The sequence below is a fragment of the Macaca nemestrina genome, chromosome 20, assembly GCF_043159975.1.
Source record: "Macaca nemestrina isolate mMacNem1 chromosome 20, mMacNem.hap1, whole genome shotgun sequence".
Classification (NCBI taxonomy): Eukaryota; Metazoa; Chordata; class Mammalia; order Primates; family Cercopithecidae; genus Macaca; species Macaca nemestrina.
The window spans coordinates 67,326,253-67,344,143 of NC_092144.1; the positions used below are offsets into that span (position 1 = coordinate 67,326,253).

The following is a 17,891-nucleotide window of genomic DNA, read 5'->3' on the forward strand; positions in this document are numbered from 1 at the left end:
CTCTCTGGCCCGCTCCCATCACCGCCTCGCCGCACCCTCTGCCTCCTTCCTTCTCGGGCCTCACCCCTGGGCCTCGCTTTCAGGGCCCAGCCCCGGCCTGCGCGCTCCAGTTCCGCCCCGACCCGGGCGCCCTGGGCGGAGAGTCCCATTTCTGTCTTTTCTATTGGGCGCACTTCCGATGGCGTCAGGAATTTCAGCCAATGGGAGTCAGCCAGGAAGTACCTCTCTGAGCGGGCAGCGCCGGGTATAAAAGAAGGCCGCGCAGCCACGGCTCTTCACGAGGCCGCGGATACCGGGGCTTGTGTGTGTTTGGGACCTCGTGAGGCCGCAGGACGAGCAGGATTGGAAGCGCATCAGCCAGAAAGTGACCCCCAACCCCTTTCAGGACGCTGTGAAAGGGAACAGCCATCCAGAGGGCTCAGGAAGGCGTCCGCGCCGTCACCTCTTCTCCCCATGAGCTCCCCCAAAGCTGCGGTGCAGCTGGGCAGAGCTCAGCCTGCAGGCGAAGCGGGTGAGAGCCAGCGCCGGAGAAAGGACGCGGGAAAGGCTGGGGGCTGGGCCAGGGGTCGGGTGCGCAGAAGACACATCTGTTGACATCTCCCTTCCCCAACCCTTTCCTTTCCTACCCACTCCCTCCCTTCTCTCCCATTCTTTCTCTCACCTTTCCCTCCCCTACTCTGCCCTCCCCTTCCTTTCTCTCTGCCTCTTCACCACTCCCTCCCCTCCCTCCCTTACCATACTTTTTCTTCTAACCCCTTACCTCTCCCTCCGCCTCTCCCCGCCTTCTCTCCCCCTGCCTTCCCCTTCCCTCTCTTTTTCTCCTCCCCTTCTTCCCCTCACCTCTCGCTCCCTCTTCCCTCTACTGTTCCCCTCCCCTCTTTGTCTCACCTTCTCCTTCCCTCCCCTCTCCTTTCCTCTCTTTCAGTGACTGCAGCAAACCAAACAGCCCAGCAGCCCAGCACCCCAGCCATGTGAGCCCCTTGGGTTTGGTATCTGGAAAAGGAAGGGAGGTGGGACGTGGGGATGAAGAACAGGCTGGGTGTGTGGGGTGCTGGCTCCTGGGACCGAGAACTACTGTCCTGAGGAACATAGGACTAGGCCCGTGTGAGAAGGGAAAGCGGCAGAGGAAGGATACAGTGAAAGAGGAAGGAAAGCATTGGGGTCCCTGACTGTCCCTCCACCTACCCTACCTCCCAAGCTGAGGCTCTTTTCTTCCTCTCCTCTCAGGCGGCGCCTCAAAATCGATGACTTTGAAATCGGGCGTCCCCTGGGCAAGGGGAAATTTGGGAATGTGTACCTGGCTCGGCTCAAGGAAAGCCATTTCATTGTGGCCCTGAAGGTTCTCTTCAAGTCGCAGATAGAGAAGGAAGGGCTGGAGCACCAGCTGCGCCGGGAAATTGAGATCCAGGCGCATCTACAGTAAGGACAGTCTCTGCTTCCTCTTTCATCTTTGACGTCAGAGCCCAGCATTTTCCCCAGATACTAACCCCAAGTAAACCCTTCACTTATGCCTTGAAGACTTTTCTCTGCAACTCATTCCATTTACACTACCTCCCACCCTGGGTCAGACAGTCGAATCCTGGTTCTTGTTCTCTGTTTTCCCCTCACTCGCTCCCAGATAGGGCTGTTGTTATTCTGGTCCCAGCATAATTTGCCAGTTGTGTGACCAGGCAGTGACAGTGGCATCATATGATAGGCCTCAGGGAGAAATCTGACTCTTCCAACATTAATCCTTCAGACACCCCAATATCCTGCGCCTGTATAACTATTTCCATGATGCACGCCGGGTGTACCTGATTCTGGAATTTGCTCCGAGGGGAGAGCTCTACAAGGAGCTGCAGAAAAGCGAGAAATTAGATGAACAGCGCACAGCCACGGTGAGGTGGGGGACTGGAGGCTCTGGGGTCTATGAGTTTATTGTGGGCTGGTGGGAGCTCTGTTTGTGGCTGTCAGGAGGGTCCGGATTGCCTTTTGAAAAGTTTACTTTCATCCTTGGATACCCTAATTAACCTCATTGCATCTCCAGAATATTAAGAAGTACTGTGTATAGGTTTGGATTCTTTGGTTGTAAGCAACAGAATCTAACTCCACTGCCTTATGTAAAGAAACATATTGAAAGCCTGTGAAGGAGTTCACTGAATAAACAGCTAGAACTGGCTTAGAGATAGGTACAAAGAGATTTCTAGAGGGTGCTGGAAAGGGAATCATGGCAATGATCTTCCCAGCAGCAATGCTCCAGTCAGCTTGCTCTGCCAGGACGAGTGGTCTTCCATCTTTCCTCCTGTTTCTGTTTCCTTTCCTCAGGCCTCAAGTCCTGTAAGAGATCATCTGAGTGGCTCAGTGTAGGTTCTGTATCTGGCTACTTGCTGTGCTAGGACAACAGGGAGGATCTGTGTCCATTTTACCATCCATCCTATAAGACCACATAAAAAGGAGAGGAAATCCACACCCCACACACCAGTAACTGGTGCAATTAGTTGCTGGACCAAAAAGATTCCACTGCAGTCATTCAATTCATGATGAGTGTTCCACCTCAGACGGAAATTGTGGCAGGCTTCACTTTCAGGGTGACTTTTTTTTTTTTTTTTTTTTTGAGACAGAGTCTTGCTCTGTCACCCAGGCTGGGGTGCAGTGGCCGGATCTCAGCTCACTGCAAGCTCCGCCTCCCGGGTTTAGACCATTCTGCCTCAGCCTCCCGAGTAGCTGGGACTACAGGCGCCCGCCACCTCGCCCAGCTAGTTTTTTGTATTTTTTAGTAGAGACGGGGTTTCACCGTGTTAGCCAGGATGGTCTCGATCTCCTGACCTCGTGATCCGCCCGTCTCGGCCTCCCAAAGTGCTGGGATTACAGGCTTGAGCCACCGCGCCCGGCCTCAGGGTGACTTTTCTTTGCACTCACAGATAATAGAGGAGTTGGCAGATGCCCTGACCTACTGCCATGAGAAGAAAGTGATTCACAGAGACATTAAGCCAGAGAACCTGCTGCTGGGGTTCAGGGGTGAGGTGAAGATTGCAGATTTTGGCTGGTCTGTGCACACCCCCTCCCTGAGGTAAGTCAGGTGGTGGTGGTAGGGTGAGTTCTGAGTACCAGTTAGGAATGACCCAATTTAATGTATTTCATGTGTCCATGTGTAAAACCTAGATACGAACTTGGGGTTTGTATTGGAATACTGCATTTTTCTTTTCTTTTTTTTTTTGAGACGGAGTCTCACTCTTTCACCCAGGCTAGAGTGCAGGGGCACAATCTCGGCCTCCCAGGTTAAAGCGGTTCTCCTACCTCAGTCTCCCAAGTAGCTGGGATAACAGGCATGTGCCACCACACCCAGGTAATTTTTGTATTTTTAGTAGAGACGGGGTTTTGCTATGTTGGCCAGGCTAGTCTCGAACTCCTGACCTTAGGTGATCCGCCCACCTTGGCCTCCCAAAGTGCTGGGATTACAGGCATGAGCCACCACGCCTGGCCTATGCTGCCTTTTTCAAACACATATACTTAATATGTATTTGTAAATTTAAATAATGTGATCCAATCAAACCTTTTATTTTCTGTTCTTTGTTAATATATAACTATACCAGTAAGTTTGCATGTAAAGAAAGTCATTGCTGGCCGGGCACGGTGGCTCACGCGTGTAATCCCAGCACTTTGGGAGGCCGAGGCGGGTGGATCACGAGGTCAGGAGATTGAGACCATCCTGGCTAACACAGTGAAACCCCGTCTCTACTAAAAATACAAAAAATTAGCTGGGCGTGGTGGCGGGTGCCTGTAGTCCCAGCTACTCGGGAGGCTGAGGCAGGAGAATGGCGTGACCCTGGGAGGCGGAGCTTGCAGTGAACCGAGATTGTGCCACTGCACTCCAGCCTGGGCGACAGAGCGAGACTCCATCTCAAAAAAAAAAAAAAAAAAAAAAAAAGAAAGTCATTGCTCCATAATTCCAGCAGTGCATTTTTCTGTATGAATAATTTTCATACAGAAATTTTCTTACCGTAATTTATTTACTTGGTTCTCATTGATACACCATCACCATCAGTTTGTTCTAGATCTTTCTTAATGCTGAGACTATTCTGTGAAAACATTGTGGAGCTAAATCACTATACTTCCAAAATATGGATTTATGAATAGTCCGTCCCAGTACTTACCTTCTCCGAACCTTGATCCATATTAAAAATTTGTCTCTCCAAACTCCTGTGCTTGGGAGAGACTTTCCAGGCTGTCCTAGGGTCTCCACATCTCAATGAAAGCTGGGGAAGGAGAATTTCCCTCATCCTGGGCCTCTGCTTCGTACTTACTCCCTTTTCTGCCTTCCTCTAGGAGAAAGACGATGTGTGGGACACTGGACTACTTGCCCCCAGAAATGATTGAGGGGAGAACATATGATGAAAAGGTGGATTTGTGGTGCATTGGAGTGCTCTGCTATGAGCTGCTGGTGGGATATCCACCCTTTGAGAGCACCTCCCACAGCGAGACTTACAGACGCATCCTCAAGGTGGGACAGTCACCGTTGGGCATTCATGGGGGAACTGGTCAGTGATGGCTGCTGGGCTGTGGGAACTGGGGCACACACACAGGTTGTCTGCTGTGGTCCAGAACAACGCCTTAACAAGGCTCAAAGAAGAGGGAGAACATTGACCAAAGAAATTAACCAGACTTCTCTTTCTTCTTTCCTGGCCTCATCAGGTAGATGTGAGGTTTCCACTATCAATGCCTTTGGGGGCCCGGGACTTGATTTCCAAGCTTCTCAGATACCAGCCCTTGGAGCGACTGCCCCTGGCCCAGATCCTGAAGCACCCCTGGGTTCAGGTCCACTCCCGAAGGGTGCTGCCTCCCTGTGCTCAGATGGCTTCCTGAGCCCTGTCTGCCTCTGTTCCTTTGTGTGTGTTCAGGGAGCTCTCCTGGCTCTGCCACCTCATTTGTCTTTATTTTTTTTCTTTTAAGATGTAAGATGCTAATTAATAAAAGCTGAATCATTTCGAACCAGCTCTTCATAGTTGTGTGAATTAGTATGAGACTGGGTAGAATATTTCTTGTGGGAACTCTTTCCCATGAGAGCTGCCCAAGGTGGTTCTCCCTGCTACCCCCACCTTCCACCTCTGGAGATGGTGACTTCATTCTCCTTGAAAACTCTTGCCTACTTTCAGGTTGGGCATGGTGGCTCACGCCTGTAATTCCAACAGTTTGGAAGGCCGAGGCAGGTGGAACACGAGGTCAGAAGTTTGAGGCCAACCTGGCCAACATGGTAAAACCCTGTCTCTACTAAAAATACAAAAATTAGCCGGGCGTTGTGGCGGGCACCTATAATCCCAGCTACTCATGAGGCTGAGACATGAGAATCACTTGAACCCGGTAGGTAGAGGCTACAGTGAGCCAAGATCGTGCCATTGGACTCCAGCATGGGAGACAGAGTGAGACACCGTATCAAAAAAAAAAAAAAAAAACTCTTGCCTACTTTCTGCAGATAAATGCCTTGAGGGTACATAACCTGCCCCCTATCACAGTGGCTCCTTGATCCAACTTATTATTCTCCATGTTTTCAGGAGTACGCCATTTGTAAAACAAGACTGTCATCAACCGAAAGATCCACTCTCTTTTTATGGACATCAATATGCTGCTGTTTTAGAAATAAAATATTTCACTGCACATCAGTGCAACCCAATTCTCAAATGAATACATTAGCACCTCTGTGTTGTGTCATACTCTGATTACATTAGAATAAGTCATTCCCCGGCCGGGCACGGTGGCTCAAGCCTGTAATCCCAGCACTTTGGGAGGTCGAGACAGGCGGATCACGAGGTCAGGAGATAGAGACTATCCTGGCTAACCCGGTGAAACCCCCGGTCTCTACTAAAAAATACAAAAAACTAGCCGGGTGAGGTGGCGGGCGCCTGTAGTCCCAGCTACTCAGGAGGCTGAGGCAGGAGAATGGCATAAACCCGGGAGGCGGAGCTTGCAGTGAGCTGAGATCCGGCCACTGCACTCCAGCCTGGGCAACAGAGCAAGACTCCGTCTCAAAAAAAAAAAAAAAAAAAATTAAGTCATTCCTCATAATAAATATAACATCACTTCTTTTGAAATTACTGCATGCTGCAGTTTGGGGAGTGGCCTTCCAGCCTTCTGTAACCTTCTGTGATGGTTTCATGTGTCATCTGCTCCCTGCACCCATTATAAACTGACTACCACAGTAAGCATCTAAACTACTCAGCTGTAAGCTCAAATACGTTTTTTGATCAATGCAGTCAGTTACACCAGTATTTCTCCTAACTTCAGTTGTTAAGCACTTTATATGGAGTTTGCCTTGTTAATGTTACTCCTACAAAGGCTCCTCATTGTGAAATGTCCAGCAGTTGCAGGCATGATTTCTGTTATGACCAGACCCACTAACGTAAGTATAAATAATTCAGCTACTTCACTCAGATGAGCAGCTCCCACTATTGCAGATTTATAAGTTAAATACTCTAAGACATTGGTTCATGGTTTTTAACCTGCACCTTCAGTATTTGCCTCTCTTTTTTTTCTTTCTTTTACCTGCATGAGGAGACACAGTGCTTACCTCTATGCTTTGCTTTATCCTATCAGTTTTCCTGAATTAACATTTCAAACACTTGGCAATTCCTAATAAATTAACTGGTACATACATATAAACTCTGCTATTTATACATTTTAGGTGCTGGATAAACACATCACTGGGCACATTTTTGGCAGGTAAGGATAGAAAAATCACTAGGGCCTCAGCACTGATCACCAGATGATATATGTTTAAATAATGAAGACACTGACATGCCTTACATGAGGGATTTAAAAGTGTCTCCAGGCCGGGTGTGGTGGCTCATACCTGTAATCCCAGCAATCTGGGAGGCCGAGGCAGGCAGATCAACATTCGAGGTCAGGAGTTCGAGACCAGCCTGACCAACATGGTAAAAACCCGTCTCGACTAAAAAAATGCAAAAATTAGCTGGCCATGGTGGCTCGTGCCTGTAGTCCCAGCTATGTGCCACTGCACTCCAGCCTGGGCAACAGAGTGAGACTCTGTCTCAAAAAAAAAAAAAAAATTGTCACCAGTATCTACATAGCTTTCCTCACCTGCACTGATCCCAGACATTCCATGATGGAATATAAACATATTAACTTTAATATCTGTTCTGCATCCAAAGCCAAAACTAACCTAAGGGTCATACATATGTGAAAAGGAGAATTATGACTCTCTTCTAAATTGGGCGAAATAGTATTGTCAGTGATGGATAACAGTGTTAACAGCTTGTATGCTAATTAAGCCACATTACTCAATAATCTCAATTTATAAATAATACCTTCTAGAAAATTGATTCCATGTCCATTTCCACCCAGTTAACATCCTGTCATGATACTTTCTGCACTTTTAAATCTCTGGAGGGCATTTTCTGTATACCCTGTTTCCATTTTCATAACCATAATGTATTTGTCAAATCATTGAAAGCTGGATTTTATTCTCTAACCTTCATAGTCATAAGAAGAAAAAAAAAAAAAAAGCAGTCACCAATGGAGGCTACTAAAGTTTTGTATAATATAATTCTTTTTTTTTTTTCTTTTTTTGAGGCGGAGTCTTGCTCTCTCACCCAGGCTGGAGTGCAGTGGCATGATCTCGGCTCACTGCAGTCTCTGCCTCCGGGGTTCACACCATTCTCCTGCCTCACCCTCCCGAGTAGCTGGGACTACAGGTGCCTGCCACCACGCCCGGCTAATTTTTTGCATTTTTAGTAGAGACGGGGTTTCACCGTGTTAGCCAGGATGACCTCGTGATCCACCCTCCTCGGCCTCCCAAAGTGCTGGGATTACAGGCGTAAGCCACCGCGCCCGGCCTACTTTTTTTTTTTTTTTTTTTTGTACCAATGAGGTCTCGCTCTGTCGCGGAGACAGGTCTCAAACTCCTATCCTCAAGCGATCCCCTTGCCTCAGCCTCCTGGGACCACGGGTGTGCGCCAGCACACGCAGCTATTTAAAAGAAAAAAAAAAATTTTTTTTTTTGGTAGTCTCCCTACGTTGCTCAAGCGATCCGCCCCTCTTGGCCTCCCAAGGCGCTGGGATTCCAGGCTGGCCGCATCGCGCCGCCTGACGTCCCCCTTTGGTTACTCTGACTGCCCACTGATCTGTATAAGAGGATCCGGAGGGGAGAAAACGCAAGGTGGAAGTCAGGGTCCGGAGCCTGGTCCAGGGTCTCTGCACTGGCCCTGACCCTGACAAATGTCCCTGCCTGCTGGGGCTCGATTTCCTCCGGCGAAGAATGGACGGTCTCACGCTTGGCCCCTGGCCTCCGAGTTGTGCCCCCAGGACCCAGGCAGGCCTGAGCCGGGCTGTAGGCCCCCTGCGGCTTTTACACTGAGGTCTGCCGGGTCAGGATCGGTCCGCTTTGCAGGTGGTTTGTTGAGAACATTAACTAGAACCTTAACTACATTAACTAGAAGGCATTGCCAGGTGCGACGGCGGGCCCTGGGGCCAATGATAGTCCAGGACAGCGGCGTTTCCTGTGGGTCGCGAAGCTTGGGGCGGGACTTCCGGCATTTGGATGGAGACGTAATTTGGGCGCGACGGTTCCGTCCACGCCTGCTGTAGGGAGGGGGCGGTGTTCCGTGGCCGCCTCCCTGGCGGCTCTGGGGAAATGAGCAGGTAGGAGGCCGACAGCGACCTCCGCGTCTCGGAGCGAACCGTGAGCCTCCCCGTAACGGGAGAGTTCGACTGTCAGCCAAGGTCACCGCGCCCGGCGCAGGGAAGGGGTGGGGCTCGGCTGAGCCCGCGAGACCCGCCCTGCTCGCCGCAGCCCCCGCCCCGCTCGGGCCTCAGGGTCCCAGTATGGCGACGGCTCTGACGGACCCGGCGCAGGTGAGTGGACGCGCTTTCGGCCTTGCTGCTTTTCTGCTAGTTCGGGGAAGCCTCCTGGGCAGGCCGGAAGCCAAGACAGCCACAGGATTCCTCTTTGTAGTGTTGTTTGTTTACGAAACGTGGAGCATGCTCGTCACTTAGTTTATCTTCTGTCGTGGTAGTACCTGAGAGACTGAATATTCAAGTGGACAGTAGCCAGACTATACGTAGATTATAGGGCTGTGACGTACAATTTTTTGTAGCCACCTGCCCAGGAAACCAACCTCCTGTTCTACATTAAACAACTCTGGAAACCAGTCTGCCTTAACTTAGTCTTGCAAGGAGCTAGTTTACTCTCTGGTGACATTTCAGGAAGCTAAACGGTAACTCCTGGAACAGTAGGCCCCAAATAGGACTTGATTAGTAACTGACTGTTCTAATTTTTGCCTCCGCTTCCAGCAGAGGACCAAGCAGAGAAAGCCATACGTGCTCAGCCTAACCAATCACATACGATGCCCCAAGCCCTTCTGCAGCTTTCCACCGCCAAAAGTGTCAGGCCTCTGATAGGTGCTCAATAATTGGTTGAAGGATAAATGAAGTTCCGCTCCAGGGACTCTTGTCACACACATAATCCGAACTCAGCCATGGCCTGCATGTCCCTACCCGGTCCACTATGGCTGACCACCTCTGTCCTCCTTTCCTTCCTTTCCTCCCTGGCTCAGCCCTTCAGACACACGAATATGATCACTCAGAGTTCTTTCTCATCCCTCAGCCTTCACCTTTACAGTTCATTCAGCCTCAGACGCTATCCTCAGATCTCTGCAAGACCCTTTCATATCTTGTTAGCTCTGCTCAAATGTCACTTCTTTGAAGCAGCCTTTCGTGGCAGTTCAGACTAAGGTAGTCCCCTTCTCACCTGCCATTGGTCTAACTTTTTGTATACAGAATCTGGCAAAATTTTAGACAGCTACTGAGTTGAGGTCTTAAGGATTTTGTGGGGACAAAGAGCATCAATATTAACACAAGAACTGTAACAGTTGGCCTTCATTGAGTCCTTGATGTGAACTGAGAAATGGACATTATTTATCATCTCATTTAATCCTGATCTCCTTAAAGTGACATTCTATTATAAACACTGCCGTACACAAGAGGAGGTCAAGACTCCAACCTGTTTAGTTACCTGCTGACACACAGCACTTAAGTAACAGAAATTCATATTTAGTGTGTGGACCACCAGAGCCTTTGTTTTTACAGTCAGTTGGCTGAGAAGCCCTGGAGGTGAACTTTGCAGTCTTTCTCCAGCAAGTCACAGTGGCCATCGGAAGTGAAAGGCAGATATTCCATTACAGAGGACTGTGTAGACAAAGGCAAAGTGTGTTGGTTGTTTAAGGAGGTCCAAGAGGACTTGTGAGGTTACCATGGTTACCCCATCCCCACCTGCTGAGACATGGCCTGGAAGGGCAAGATCCTGTGGTCTTTTTTGGATGTTCATCCTGCCTTCAGCCCATAAGGCATTTTGGCCAGTCATAAGCCGGGGTTCTTGTGACCACAGCCCGCGTTATCCTCAGCCACTTGAGTTTCCTGGTCCTGAAGTACACTGGTCTTAGGGATACCTGCTGGCAGGACTCAGGGAAGGAAAAGGCTGATGGTTCATTATGCAATCTCTCTGGGGTCCAGGGGAGAGGATGAGCTGGTCCAGGCACTGTCACTCCTCCGGCATTTGGCACTCGTGAATTTGGTGATGAGGGTTTTGCCCACGTCTTGGGGATATTTTCAGGAGCTACTAAAATAGATTAAATAGCAAAAATATGTAGAAATGTTTCACAACTGTATTGTAGATTCACGTTGGTGATGGAGGGTTGTTGGGGTCACAGTATTAAACCCTGAAGCAGAGGGACCTGGGGTAAAATTCTGTCTCTGCTTATAACATGTGAAACTCTAGCTGGGCTTGGTGCTCACACCTGTAGCCCCAATGCTGTGGGAGGCTGAGGTGAGAGGATCACTTGAGGCTAGGAGTTCGAGACCAGCCTGGTCAACATAGCAAGATCCCAGCTCTACCAAAAAGAAATAATTGGGCGCAGTGGTGCATGCCTGTAGTCCCAGCTGCTTGGGCAGCTGAGGCAGAAGGATCGCTTGAGCCCGGGAGTTCGAGGTTACAGTGAGCTCTGAGCATGCCATTGCACTCCTGTCTGGGTAATAGAGTGAGACCCTGTCTCTGAAAAAAACAAACAAGCGAAAAACAGAAAACACAAAAGACTAGGAGAATCCACGGAGCTCCCTTAGCCTCAGGTCAGTGACTGTGACATGGAGGTGATTGGCGGTGGTGTTTAGTAATACTTCAGGGGCTGGGGGAGGATTAATAAAATCCCAAAGTCCATGAAGCTCTGAATAACTCATGTCTGTTATTGGGAAAATGGGAACTCTGTATTAATCTGAAAATTGAGGCAGAGATAAATGAGGTCCCTAAGGTCACAAAACTGGCAAGTGTCAGTTTCAGGAGTTTGGATTCAAACGTGAGAAGTCTGACTTCAGAGTTTGGGAGTTGTAGTAGCTTTAAAACAGAACGTGAAGCCTTCAGCATGAGCTGGACCAGTGAGGCTCAGGCACTGTGGCTGTCAACATTATTGCTACTATTATTGTCATTATTTCCTCATTTCTTTGATGTCCTCGAACTGTAATTGTCTACATCTCACCGTCCACAAGTTGTTGCCATTGTCTTCTGTCATTCTCTGATGGCTCCTGTATAGGATGCTTTTCTTTTTTACATTACAGTAATCTGTCCAAAGCACTGTCTGCCTTCCTCCTTCAGCCTGGTACAAAGTTAGGCCCTCAGGAGGTCCTCAGTGACTTGGGCCTTGATCTTGCTGCACCTTTTCCAGCAAACCACATACGACAGTCCCACGGCAAACTCTACTACCTCTATTTGACATTTCAGGTGTCTGTGACCTTTGATGATGTGGCTGTGACTTTCACCCAGGAGGAGTGGGGGCAGCTGGACCTAGCTCAGCGGACCCTGTACCAGGAGGTGATGCTGGAAAACTGTGGGCTCCTGGTATCTCTGGGTAAGGCCTTCCCCCTCCACCATGCAGGGGACCTGCCACTTCTTCATTCCATCCCCTGACTCCAGGCCTGATGGGTCAAGAAGGCCTCTCGAACCTGCTTGCCTTCTTCCCACAACTTCAGTCATTTTCTACACTCACCTCTTCCTGAACAGTCTCCCTGTATCACTTTGGACAAGAAATAGTGTACTCTTTGGCTCCCAGCCAAAGGAGAAGGAGGTGGTGGAAGGAAATGGGGTGTTTTGCAGACCCCAAAGGTAGGATTTCCAGCTGTATGTTATGAGGGGTTGAAGTAGGAGCTGAGAACCACCACGATGGTGTCCTAGTTTCTCTGTCTGGGTCTGCTCATGTCACTGTCTACTCTGTGTGGTTTTTTTCTGCCTCAGCAAGTTCAAGGGAAGAATAACGACCCCAGGTTTTACTCTTTGTGACCCCTCCTTCCCCTCCAGATTTCTTGTCTTGTTTCTCTGGCCTCTGTGGGGCCTGCTTGAGGCAGCAAATGCTGCTCCACCTCCAGCTCATACTTGCCTCCATCTCTCACCCACTGCCCAGCATGGACTGGCCTCCGTCTGCAGTTCTTTTTTTGAGTTCCAGAGCAGGATCTGCCTGGGTGAGCCTGGTTGCTTGTGTATCTGCTCCACAGCGCAGTCTGTGGTGTCAAGGGTGGTGGGGTGTTCTCCAAGAAGGGTTGAGTCAGGCAGGCCCCCAGGAAACTTTGACCTTCTGTACTACCAGGTGTTATTCTAAACAACACTTTAATCACCTTCATGTCCTCTTGATTCTAAAGTCACTCTGCTGCAGCCTTGCTGGGCTTCTTGTTATTTCCCCAAGTGCCCACCCCCCTCAGGCGATTGCATTTGCTGTTCTGTTTGATGAGTGTTCTCAGGGTAATTCAGCATTTCACATGGCCGCCGCTTCTCAGCACCGCCATTGCCTCCTCACCCAGCCCTTCCCTGACCACCGAATCTTGGGGAGGCCCCTTTCTCACCACAGCCTCCTCCCTTTACCTTGTTCATGTCTTTCTAAGCTAGTGGTTCTCAAGCAGGGACGATGTTGAGCTTCAGTGGACACTGGGCAATATGTGGAGACATTTTGGTTGTTAACACTAAGATGATGACATTGACATCTAGTGGGTGGAGACCTGGAATGCCGCTAAACATCCTTGTAATGCACAGGACAGATCCTTCTTCCCCCGATCTCACAAAGAATTATCTGAACCTGAATGTCAGTTGTGCTAAGGTTGAGAAGCTCTTTTTCAGAGAGTGCTTGGACAGACACTACTTCAGCTGGTGCTGAGACACCCCCAAGGAAGTTGTTCTTTTATTGCATCTTGTCTTGGCTTCTTAGCATTTGAGGAAAAGTCTGGTTTAGTGCTGAGTCTTAATATCCTGCAAACTGTTGGTAACTTCTCCTTTTCTACAGAGGGAGCAGCCTTAGGCTCACAGCCCTGAACAAGCAGCATGAGCTCCCAGGGACCAAACAGCACTGTTTGTCTTGAGACAGAGTCTCGCTGTTGCCTAGGCTGAAGTGCAGTGGTGTGATCTTGGCTCACTGCAACCTCTGCCTCCTGGATTCAAGCATTGCTCATGCCTCAGCCTCCTGAGTAGCTAGGATTACAGGCAGGTGCCACCACACCCAGCTAATTTTTGTATACATTGTTTTGATTTATTGCTGCTTTTTTATGGTTACCTGCCATCAAGACAAGTGACTCTGGATTTTCCATTTACCAGAGTGATAAGGATTCCATTTTTGAAGAAATCTAAGAAAAATAACAAGTGAGTCACTTTTAGGAAAAGCAGGCCAGGCACGGTGGCTCACGCCTGCAATCTCAGCACTGTGGGAGGGCACGGCAGGCGGATCACGAGGTCAGGAGATAGAGACCAGCCTGGCCAACATGGTGAAACCCCGTCTCTACTAAAAATACAAAAATTAGCTAGGCATGGTGGTGCGTGCCTGTAGTCCCAGCTACTCAGGAGGTGGAGGCAGGAGAATCACTTGAACCAGGGAGTCAGAGGTTGCAGTGAGCTGGGATCACGCCACTGCACTCCAACCTGCTGACAGAGTGAGGCTCCATCTCAAAAAAAAAAAAAAAGAAGAAAAAGAAAAGCAATTAACAGTCCAGATCCCCAGAGCACTGACTGGGCGTCTCAGGCCTGTTCCAGGCAGTGTTCATGCTCCATTTCTTCTCACAGTATCCTTGTCGTCAGCAAATAAGGAAAATTTAGCCACTCCTACGAGTCCCGCATCCAGTTTAACTTACTCAGCACAGATGAAACACCTTCATTTTATGAAACCACTGAATTTTTTTGTAGTAAAAATTCTTCTTTTGTGAACTTTTTTTTTTTGAGGTGGAGTTTCACTCTTGTTGCCCAGGCTGGCTGGAGTGCAGTGGTGCAAGATCATAGCTCACTGTGATCCTAACACCTCACCCTCTCCAGTAGCCGGGACTACAGATGTGAGCCACTGTGCTGCTATATGAAGTTTCTGTCAGTATCCTTATGTAACCATATCACAGTAGGATGCTCAGGTGTTTTTTTTTTTTTTTTTTTTTTTTTTTTTTTTTTTTTTTTTTTGAGACGGAGTCTCACGCTGTTGCCCAGGCTGGAGTGCAGTGGCGCGATCTCGGCTCACTGCAAGCTCCGCCTCCCGGGTTCCCGCCATTCTCCTGCCTCAGCCTCCTGAGTAGCTGGGACTACAGGCGCCCGCCACCGCGCCCGGCTAATTTTTGTATTTTTAGTAGAGACGGGGTTTCACTGTGGTCTCGATCTCCTGACCTTGTGATCCGCCCGCCTCGGCCTCCCAAAGTGCTGGGATTACAGGCTTGAGCCACCGCGCCCGGCCGGATGCTCAGTTTTTAAATATTTGAATGGTTCATGAAATGCTGGGATCTGGAGTCACTGACCCGCCCCTCACCCTGGCCACTGGTCCCTGAGGGTGAATCCTCCAGCTCACATCTCAGCCTCGTCACCACCCTCTGCCACCCACTCTGGTGCTCTTGGTTTCCTCCGTAGTGTATTGCTTGGGAGAGCAAGGTTTGGAGCCAGAACCCTGGTGTCCAGCCCCAGCTCTGCTCTTTAAAAACTCCATGGCCTTGGGCACATTACTGAACTTGCCTGTGCCTCAGTGTTCTCATTGTTCAAATGAGGACTTATCCTGTTCGCATCCCAGGGCTGTTGCCAGGGTCAAGGGTTATTTTATGAAAAGGGCTCAGAACAGCACCTGGGAGACCAGGCTGTGTGCAGGGAGCCATTACAATCTCTGTTGCCACCAATACCATTACCGTCATCCTCATCACGATTATTGTCAGGGGCATACCTTGACCTGGCACTTTCTGGGCAGCGTTGTGGAGCTTTGTGGTTAAACAGCACAGACAGAGATGGCAGGACCTGGGTTTCCTTATTGACTCAGCCATTCACCAGTTCTGTGCTCTTCAGCACATCACTTTACCTCCCCGAGCCTGGGTTTCTTTGTCAACAAAATGGTGTTGATTATGATAATGGACATCCTGGGTATACCGTGAGGAAATCCTCAACTGGAATCCTCATTTAACGGCTAGGCATGGTGGCTCACACCTGTAATCCTAGCACTCTGGGAGGCTGAAGCGGGTGGATCACCTGAAGTCAGGAATTCAGGACTAGCCTGGCCAACATAGTGAAACCTCATTTCTACTTAAAATACAAAAAAATTAACCAGGCGTGGTGGCGCGCGCGTCTAGTCCCAGCTACTCGGGAGGCTGAGTGAGCCGAGACCGCACCACTGCACTCCAGCCTGGGCAACAGCGTGAGACTCCGTCTCAAAAAAAAAAAAAAAAAGACTTAGATCAATGAAGATACATACCTTGTTTTGAATGAAAAGAATCAATATTTAATATTTAAAGTGTATCACTTTTTCTCTAAGATATTCCATAAATGTTGTTCACTTTTGAAATGACATAATGCATTTAAATGCTTGGCATAGTCCCTTGGACATGGTTATAGCCTACAAATACTAGTTTTTGACTTACTATTAGGAGTAGAGATTCTGTGGCAGCATGACATGGCCTGCCCTTGGTTTCCAGATCACATGCTAACTTTTTGTTCCCATGGATAGGTGTAGCTTCATTCCAAGGTCTGGTCCCCATCCTGAAGTCCCAGACTGGATTGAAGGTCTTTATTTCTTTTCACCAACATCCATGTGTCCACTTTCTTTCTCCATAAACAGGGTGTCCTGTTCCCAGACCTGAGCTGATCTACCACCTAGAGCATGGGCAGGAGCCATGGACCAGGAAGGAAGACCTCTCCCAAGACACCTGTCCAGGTAGGAGCCAAGATCTGGGGAGGTCGGAGTCCCTGCTGGCTTGAGACTGGATGGAGACCACCGGCCCTGGGATCTCTTGGGAAGCTTCTCACTGTGGCTTCTCTAAGGGTTTGGGAGCCTTGGAGCCCTTAGTGGTTTCTCCGTCTTCCTAGCCCTGTCACACTTGTCCCCACTCCTGGGGAGGAGTGAGGTGTATGAACTGAGATTGGTCCTGGGGCTCCAACCTTGTGTGCCTGAAACCTGGTTTGCCAGTCAGCTACTCTGTGACCCTAGTGAAGTTTGTATATGAGTTTGGCTAAGTTAACACCAGCTGCTGTATCCAACAAATTCCAAAATTTAAATGATTCACATATGAAAACTCTTTTCACTCATACCAAGGTCTTTGTGGGTCGGAGGGAACTCTGTACCACAGTTATTCAGGACCTAGAGTCCTTCTGTCGTCAACCTATTGCTTTAAGGTTGTCCTGACATCCTCTTGCTGGTAGAGAATTAAGGGAATAAGGGATGTCATACCCACTTCCAGAAATACCACCTCCCCTCACATTTCACCCATGGGAACTGGGCATTTGGCTGTACTTGGGTCCATGAGTCTAGGAATTGTGGCTGAGCTGCCTGTCCAAGGAGAAGAGCAGATGGTCTGGTGAGCACCTACTCAGTCCACTATACTCAGTCTGTTCCTGAAAAATGCTATTAGAAATTTTTTTTTTTTTTGAGATGGAGTCTCTCTCTGTTGCCCAGGCTGGAGTGCAGTGGCGCAGTCTCAGCTCACTGCAAGCTCCGCCTCCCAGGTTCACGCCATTCTCCTGCCTCAGGCGCCCACCACCGCACCCGGCTAATTTTTTGTATTTTTAGTAGAGACGGGGTTTCACCGTGTTAGCCAGGATGGTCTCGATCTCCTGACCTCGTGATCTGCCCGTCTCGGCCTCCCAAAGTGCTGGGATTACAGGCGTGAGCCACCACGCCCGGCCCAGAAATTATTTTTGTTAAAAAAAAAGAAAAACATTATTTTTATGCCATTGGGCAGTTTGAAGATGTAATCATGTGATACATTAATGCATAAAACTGCATAGATTCTGAGCCGTGTTACGTAAGTAACTCATCAAAGTAAGCTGTGAGTGTTACTCATGTCATATAAACCTTAATGAGTGATGATACGTTACATTTCCTTCTGAACTCTGGGGAGCAGGGCCTGTTTTACTCTCCCAAGTTCTCTTTCCAGTTATATTCTGCCTATTAGCCTCTCCCACCTTCTCCTTCCACTCATTCCCTTAGTGTCAATCAGACACTAAGAAGCAGTACTTCCTCCATGTCTCCTATATCTCCTGTTTTCCAAAAATCCTCAGGGTGACATTTGACCTCTGTCCCACACTCAGGCTGCTGAGGACATGAGGCCATCTGTCAGGTGTGTGGATTGGTGCCACTACAGAGCCTTGGCGTCTGCCCGCATGGGTTCCTTGAGCTGCTCATCCAACCCTGAGTGTTTATGCGGTCCCTATTCAGCCCTTCAGAGTCTCTTCCAGATCGTCCCTTCTTCAGTGCCACATCTCCCCTTGAAAATCCCGAAAGCACAAAACTCAACATGCCTAACAAGGAACCCGTGATCTTGCTCGCTCTTGCCACCTCGCAAGTTTCAGTGAATGGCTCTGCCATCCAGGCAGATTAGGGGACTGGATCCAACCTCAGACAGGTCAACCCCTCCGCCTCCATAAGTCC

At 49.1% G+C, this 17,891-nt stretch overlaps 2 protein-coding genes across 3 annotated transcripts in view; both read left to right on the plus strand.

Moving 5' to 3' along the window:
• Positions 1–218: 218 nt before the first annotated feature.
• Positions 219–4,972, plus strand: LOC105488104 (aurora kinase C). Its single transcript, XM_011751873.2, has 7 exons — positions 219–511; positions 926–971; positions 1,228–1,419; positions 1,739–1,877; positions 2,901–3,049; positions 4,306–4,480; positions 4,672–4,972. The coding sequence occupies exons 1-7, from the start codon at positions 454–456 to the stop codon at positions 4,840–4,842; spliced, it is 930 nt and encodes a 309-aa protein (XP_011750175.2). The 5' UTR covers positions 219–453; the 3' UTR covers positions 4,843–4,972.
• Positions 4,973–8,522: 3,550 nt separating this feature from the next.
• The window catches only part of LOC105488101 (zinc finger protein 805), a 33,100-nt gene continuing 23,731 nt past the window's right edge, over positions 8,523–17,891 (plus strand). The window contains exons 1-3 of one of the 2 annotated variants that reach the window (XM_071088082.1): positions 8,523–8,844; positions 11,759–11,885; positions 16,083–16,178. In XM_071088082.1, the coding sequence (XP_070944183.1) occupies positions 8,815–8,844; positions 11,759–11,885; positions 16,083–16,178 (253 nt within the window). In that variant the 5' untranslated portion in view covers positions 8,523–8,814. The remainder of the gene's footprint in view (positions 8,845–11,758; positions 11,886–16,082; positions 16,179–17,891) is intronic. The other variant, XM_071088083.1, reaches the window with a different exon arrangement.

Bases quoted from the DNA above. Each gene is read 5' to 3' on its own strand.
- LOC105488104 (XM_011751873.2), top strand. From the start codon at position 454: ATGAGCTCCCCCAAAGCTGCGGTGCAGCTGGGCAGAGCTCAGCCTGCA. The intron at 512-925 runs GTGAGAGCCAGC...CCTCTCTTTCAG, and splicing joins TCAGCCTGCAGGCGAAGCGG to TGACTGCAGCAAACCAAACA. The intron at 1,420-1,738 runs GTAAGGACAGTC...TTAATCCTTCAG, and splicing joins GAGATCCAGGCGCATCTACA to ACACCCCAATATCCTGCGCC.